At 43.7% G+C, this 7,629-nt stretch overlaps 1 protein-coding gene across 1 annotated transcript; it reads right to left on the bottom strand.

The window, feature by feature from the left end:
- Positions 1-1,821: 1,821 nt before the first annotated feature.
- Positions 1,822-7,232, bottom strand: LOC149265460 (uncharacterized). Its single transcript, XM_089403993.1, has 4 exons — positions 6,195-7,232; positions 3,927-5,492; positions 3,534-3,594; positions 1,822-2,315 (listed from the first exon to the last, which is right to left on the bottom strand). Exons 1-4 carry the CDS (start codon positions 7,230-7,232, stop codon positions 1,822-1,824), a joined length of 3,159 nt encoding a protein of 1,052 aa, XP_089260119.1.
- Between the last annotated feature and the right edge of the window lie 397 nt (positions 7,233-7,629).

Raw genomic sequence — 7,629 nt, 5'->3', positions numbered from 1 at the left:
CAAATAGATGTCCTACCATGATCTCCTACTTGGCTCAGATTAGACCTTCTATTTAAAACATAAACTAACTAAGTTAAAACTTTATTTTAAATTAGTAATATTTTATTATTAACTATAAAAAACTAGTATATGTTTCAAACATTTAAAAACATATGAAACATGTATCCATTTCAAAAAATTATGGAACCATGGAGATTTATCACAATTTTACCATGGAGATTTATCACAAGTTAGCATTTCATAATGTAATTCATTATTTCAGGATTTATGATTGAAAATAAACGATCAAATTGGTGGAATGATATCACTATCAATAAACATGAATCCCTAATAAGCATGAAAACACTTAATCCGTAATATCACGTTGTTAATTATAAACAAAACCACAAAAATATAGCTATTATTAATATCGTTAAAATAAACTTTTTAAAATACTAATATTTTATTAATATTGTAAAGGTAAAAATATTACTTTTTCTTACACTATTAATAATATTTTTTTTTCTCAATCTATCTACTTCTATTATTATACAAAAAGATCCAAAAAGTTACAGCAAGGCCTTGGCCTTGAAAATCTTGCCATGAGGTTGGTAATTAGCCCAGATGAACACATTCCAAAAATTGGTAAACTTCCTTCTATTGTGTCTTCTCCTAAGACCCGAAACATTGCTAAACAGGGACACGCTGAGACATACAACCATTGCACAGCTATGCAATGCTAAACATGAACGTCCTGACATATAGACACATACAATCGACACAGAGACATATAGACACATACTATGACCTGACACAGGCAAAATTGCGAGTTTCAAAACATAGTAATGCACCTACTTCTTAGGCTGCCGAGAGCAGAATGCCATACAAGATCAATCATCATCCGTAGTATAGGGTTCCTCCGCTACCCTGCACCCGTATTGCAAAGAGTCTTACGAGTCTGAGCGAAGGACCACCGAGCCGGTTGGGTCTCCCTGAGCTGGTTCGCTTAGACCTGTAGGGGCAGCTTGATTTTCCAAGTAGGAGCTTCCCATGACCGGGCGTTGAGTATCTATTGGAGGCGCCATCCCTTGTTCTGGCGGAATTGCCGGATGTGCTGCTGCCTGGCCGCTGAGATTTTCAAAATTTTCTATAGTAACAGAAAATAAGAAAGTGGAATTGGCAAGAGTACAGGGGATACGATAACGAACTGTTGGATGCGCCGCATGCTCACACTCGGCCATCCTGCCACGCCCGTGTCCTCTACCTCTTCTGGCTCTGGTAACATGAGGACGGCTTTGCTCAAGTGCCAACTCGACCGAGGAAGAGGGGGATATGGGGGTAGACCTCTGAGAGGTGGCACGTCCATAGGAGCCTCCACATCTGCTTCCCATCCTAGGCCGTTCTCTCGGCATTGCGATGTACATAGGATTAACAAGTGAGCAAATACACGGAGGGGAGTGACCAACAAATACGTGAGCCCTTTGAGCCTAAGACCAATGCCTGTGAAACACTCTTGTGCCTGAAACAGAGATGGAATTGAGCACTGTAATTGAGTGACCCTGAGTTACCCACAGCACCGCAGAGGAGTGCGAAGAGGCCGCAGAGGAACGCGAAGATGTCGCAGAGGAATGCCAAGAGATCGCAGAGGAGTGCGAGGAGGCCGCAGGAGCGCAGAGTTTATGGAGTGCCATTGCACAATTAACCAAGAGGTGGATGGAGGAATTAAGGACCGGCATTAAAAGCCTTGCGTGAGACCAGCTCACCAGTTCTGCAAAGTATCTCATGGCGTGCATGGGCTGACACCTGCCCATGTGAAGCACCACCTTCGTACCATCATAGCATTCAAACACCCGCATCCGGGAGAGAGATATCTTTCTGCACCAAAGAAGTGCAATCCTGTTTGAGTTGTTCATCATCTACCATTTCAAGGGATCCTGAGAAATAGGGAAGTTGCTGAGTTGCTCCCTGGTTGGCCAATCTGTCTGCAACTTGATTTGCTATTCTTCTAACATGCTGGAAGGTTATGCTTTGGGGATTTCTTAGCTTTTCCTCCAGTGATTCCAATCTACTGAGCAGTCTCCAGCTGGATGCTATCTTGACTGCTGTAGTGCCTGCTTGTATTCTGTTGGCTGCTGCTATAAGGATGGATGAATCGCCTTCGACCTCTAGAGGGAAGAAGTGCTTTTGCTCTGCAATGCAGATCCCTTTCCAAAGTCCTTCCAACTCAGCTGCATTATTAGTGTCTTTGCCAATCGATCCATAATAGATATGCAATATTGCCCCCGTATGGCTTCTGAAGATTCCTCCAAATCCTGTCGGCCCAGGATTACCTTTGGCTGCCCCATCAAAATTCAGTTTGTAAGAGTTAATTGCAGGAGGGGACCAGGATAGCGGAGAGGCGGTGCATGTTGGAGGACGGGCCTTAACTTGGGCTAAAAAGGAGAGGTCCAGATTCCAGGCTTTCAGAATGATACATTCCTGCGGAGATTCTGGCAGATCCGTGTCATACCAGGTTCTGATGGCTAGAGTTTCTTAAATATTTTGTTTTAGGAGGAGCCACAAAGCTTCTATTGGCCGGCTGGTGTTTTTGAAGATTCTGTAATTTCTTTCCTTCCAGAGAATCCAATAAAGAAAGCCTGGTATTAGACTCCAAAGAGAGTTAATACACTATTAATAATAATTTTTTTTTGACTTTAACGGTTAATTTTTTGATTGGCGGCAAAACAGCTGCCGCGTACTTATTACACAGAGAACAGTTTCCCCAATTTTTCTTATCTCTCAGTTTTCTTATTACACAGTGAGGGTCCATGGAAATGCTTTGACACTGTATCGCCCTTTGGGGAAGTTAATTCGCAGAACCCCTGCTTTAAGGCTCTGAGAACTGTCGGACTTGTCTGGGCCGTCATTTAGAGTCTGGGATATCAACCATTTAAGAGTTTGTGCTGTCCATTTTGTTGCTCTGTCCAGCAATAAGGATCTATGCTTACTCCTCGTCGTTTCACTAAGTCCGCGGTCAAATGAAGTACCACCCGCTTTCTGGAGGAACTGAAGAAGGAACGGGCTTAGACAATGTTGCGCCGCTGCTTGGATTTACTAAACTGGGCTACTGCAATTGCAAATCCTTGGCGTTCATACCCAAAGCAATGATTTCAGCTACAATTGAGATTATGAACTTTACCTCCTACAAGATTGTTGATTGTATTTGCGCCACAGAACAGAGTACAGCTACTCGTCAGCAGAAGAGAACCGGGAATTAATTCATCAAACTCCACTCCTGTAACAGGGAATTTCATCAATCTCACAAAATCCAAGTCGACAAAGGAAAGAACATCTTTCAGCTTGGGATTGGTCTTGTCTGGAAAACGAATCAGTTGCTGCCCAATAATTCCTTCTTTTTTTCATGATGAACCCTTCCTGTTAAAAGACCACCTTGGCTTTTTGTTTACTTAAATTCAGATATTCATCCTCTGGCGCATGCTTCTGCTGGGAACAGAGCTTATAGAGCCTGCTAGGGACAGAGATTCCAGAGCATCAAACTTTTCTTGATTGCCTACCCTTGGAGCTTGGTGCAACTGAGTCAGAAACAGGCGATCTGGTAACTAGCTCAGCAAAAGCCTGAAGCAGAGCCAAAGTTACTAGTTCAGAAGCAGAACCCCAATGCATCAGAGAGAACAGATTTCTTGGGAGAGAGGGTGATAAGAATATTAAGGGATGATGCAGAGAGATTCTTCAGAGTTGACTGAAAGGGTTCTTTGGCTACTGGCTGAGCCAAGATTGGCTTCCAAATCGGCTTGAGAATTCAGCTGCCTCATTATATGATGGAAGGAAATTTTCCGAAACTTGGCCAACATGGATCTAATTTTCTTGAGAATGAGGACTAAATGGATCTGCAAAGGATTCGAGAGTGGGGTCATTGCTTGAATGATAAGCTGAGAGTCTCCAAAGACCGTCAGAGATTGAATGTTCCGTTTAAGAGCCAGAGTCAGCCCCTGCCACAAAGCCAGAGCCTCAGCTCTTTTGTTTGATTCGAATCCCAGACCCCAATGATACCTGAGTAATGTAGTGCCATCGGGATTCAGCAGAATTCCACCCCCACCCGCAGCTCCAGGGTTGCCTTTAGAGGCCCCGTCGAAGAATAGGCAGTGGTCATCTAGGGCCGATCGCCACTTTAGAAATTCCTGTTCTTCCAGATGTATTTCCCACATAGCATGGCCAGAGGCTGGAGAAATAGGGTTGGTTTGATTATTTGGAGCAATATATTTTAGCCAAAGCTCCTCCTCACTGTCCAGAATCGCTTCGTTCCTTAAGGCCGGCATAGCTTCCAAAGTCTCTCCCAGAATAGCTTTAATTTTGGATATAACGTTGTTTGACGTGCAGGTTTCTCCTCTGAATAATCTGTTATTCCTTTCCAGCCATAACTTCCAGCAGATGAATTTAGGGATCCACATCCATGCAGTCTTAAGCAGGTTTTTTTTATTGAAGCAGAACGATGATAGCTTGGCCCACTCGTGAAGCAGGTTTGGCATATTTCTTGGCAGCTCAACCTTGTCTGCCCTTGAACTCAGAACCCCCTTCCAAACTGCTTTGGCAAAGGGGCACAACAACAACAGGTGATCAGCTGCTTCTTCCTCTGACATACATAATGGGCATCTGGATGGCCCTTCCATTCCATGTTTTCTCAGGTTATCTCCTGTGAGAATACTGTTGTGAGCTAGCGTCCAGCAGAAGAAGTCTATTTTTGGAAGTGAAGGGAAGCCCCATATGAATTTCCATTGCGTTGGATCTGGAGGGACATTCGGAACAACAATCAAACTTTTGTATCCTTCGGCAACCGAGAAGGAACCAGTATGGGAGCCCCACCCTCTTTTGTCCTTGGCTGTTGCTGACAAGGGTGATTTTCCTTGGAGTTTGTCTAATAGTAATGAAGCTTCCGATTGTAGACGATGTGGTACCTCTCCAAGATTCCAGCTGTCCCACCTTCTGCCAGCATCCTCCGTCCAGGTGGATATGTCCCAAAGGGTTTCCTTATTGTTGGAATGCAGCCATAATTTAATATTTGCCAGGCCTTCTATATGGTGTAGCGGCTGGTCTCCAAGAATCTGATCTTCCCAAATTCTGATTTTTTTCCCATTACCTGGAATCCAGTAGAGGTTGGGACTGAAGTTCTCCAGAGCCGCGATACAGAGCTTGGATATTGGGGAACCTTTGGTGGTTTTTGGTGGAAGGTCCAAACATCTCAAACGTTGACCTTGAAAGTATTTCTTCCACAGTACTTTCTTGCTCCAGCTTATTTTCCCAGCCACAATATTCCACAGAATTTTAGAACCTAGAGCGAGATTTTGAGCAGCCAAATCTCTCATTTGCAGACCTCCTTCCATGATTGGTCTCTTAATGGTATCCCAATTTACTAAATGGAGTCTTCTTTCATTATTTTTCCCCCCTTCCCATAGGAATCTCCTCAACATACCATCCATTTTACTGAGAAAGGTTTTGGGAGCAAGGAGAATGGAGTGCTGAAAAAGAGGCATGCTTATTAGGACAGATTTTATAAGAATTATTTTCCCAGCAGTGTTCAGCCAGGAGGCTCCCCAGGCTTGTATTCTGAGCTTAAGCTTGTCTAATAGGGGCATCTAGTGGGTAACTTTAGGGGTGGATCTGAAAATTGGGATCCCAAGATATTTGAATGAATCCCAAGTCTGACAGACTTTCATCTCAAGGAGCCTAGCTATGTCAGCCAGATTTTTGGCTGAGCAGTTCCAGCCAAAGATTGTGCTTTTTGAATAGTTTATCTTGCTGCCGGAGGCTTCCTTATAAATTTCCAGTTCCTTTTTAAAAGATCTGGCCGAATTAATGCTCGCTCCACCTAGGAGCAGAGTATCGTCGGCAAATTGGGCATGGTTTATGTCTTTGACATTGTGCACCATTCTAAGGCCTGGCAGAATTTGGACTTGCTGACAGAAGTCGAGCTGGAAATTAAGCACTGAGGCTTGTATAGCATAGAGAAGAGGGGATAGCAGACAGCCTTGTCTTAATCCCCTGGAAGCTTTAAAAAATTCAGTCGAACGACCATTTACCAACGGTACAATCCAAGGAGAGGCAATGCAGGCTTTCACCCAATTTATGAAGGTTATTGAGAAGCCCATTTTCGTCATAACAGCAAACAGAAAGTCATGCCTCACCCTGTCAAAGGCATTAGCCAAATCGAGTTTTATTACCATTCCTTTCTCTTTTCTCTGGCCACTTGAGTGAACTACCTCTTGAACCAGCACAATATTATCCAGTATCTTTCTCCCTTTGATGAAGCCTCCTTGGTTCTCCGGTATGATGTCCGACAGAATATTCTTGAGACGAATGGATATTATTTTGGTAATCAGTTTATAGCTAGTATTACACAGCGAAATGGGCCGAAATCTACTGAAATCTGAAGCTCCTTTCTCTTTCGGTAGCAATGCAAGGAAGGCTGAATTGGTACTGCCTCCTATCTTTGCATAATATTGGGACTTCCTAACCATTCTCAGGAGGTCTTTATTGATAGTGGACCAGCAAGACTGAAGGAACCTAGCAGTGAACCCATCAGGCCCTGGCGCTTTATCCGGTTCCATGCAATCCAAGGCTTTCTTGAGCTCATCCATGTTGATCGGAGCAGTCAACATATTATTGACAGAGTCTTGCACACAGGAGGGGATTAGATTATACGGGTAGGCTTGAGGATCTATAGGCTGGTCATCAGGCACTGAATAGAGATCTTTGAAAAAGGAGAAGGCTGCTCTCTTGATGCCTTCAAAGTCTTTAACCACTGCATCTTGGGAACGGATTTCTGATACATTTTTGAATTGCTTTCGAGTTGCGGCATGCTTGTGGAAGAAACTAGTATTTTTGTCGCCGACCTGTAACCATAAGTTTCTGGATTTTTGTCTCCAATACTCCTCTTCGTCCCTACTAGCTTTATGAAGGGCTTTTTGCAGCTCAACTTCTTTTTGGAGCATACTTTGGGTAATAACAGAATCCTCCATTGATGATTGGAGGGCAGCAAGGTTTTCTATAGACTCTTTTCTCTTGGCAGCAGGTGTTTTCAAGGCTTTAGCCCACTCCTTGAGTCTTCTCTTAAGAGCCCGCAACTTTTCTTCCCACACGAAGAAAGGGGATCCCAGTATTTTTCGGTTCCAGACTTCAGAAACCACCTCATTGAAACCCTCTTGCTGAATCCACAAAGGGCTAAATCTAAATGGAATGGGGCCAAGAAAACCATCCATGGAGAGCTCGAGACTAATGGGTTTATGATCGGAGGTGCAGTTGGGCAGAATTTTGGATGAGGCCATTAGACCACTAGTAAGAAAGGAGGCTTGGACGAGGAATCTGTCCAAACGAGCAGCTATATGGCTGGGGCCTAATCTTTTATTAGACCAAGTGTATTTCCCAGCTGATGGTTTGATGTCCTCCAGATCCCAGCCAATCATTATATCTTCTACCCATTCTCTAGCTGGATCCCTTACAGGGGAACCACCTTTTTTCTCTTCAGCAGCTAGAGTAACGTTCAGATCCCCTGCAATAATGATGTTTTCTGGATTGTGCAATAAAAGAAAGGACTGGAGCGAGTCCCAACAAATTTTTTTCTCCGATGGAGAGACCGGAGCATAAAGGTTAAACATA

This window comes from Pinus tabuliformis, chromosome 6 (genome assembly GCF_031772625.1).
Source record: "Pinus tabuliformis cultivar Carrire ecotype Pingquan chromosome 6, CPIR1, whole genome shotgun sequence".
NCBI lineage: Eukaryota > Viridiplantae > Streptophyta > Pinopsida > Pinales > Pinaceae > Pinus > Pinus tabuliformis.
The sequence above is the reverse complement of the archived record's forward strand: the minus strand, read 5'-3'. Positions and strand labels throughout refer to the sequence as shown.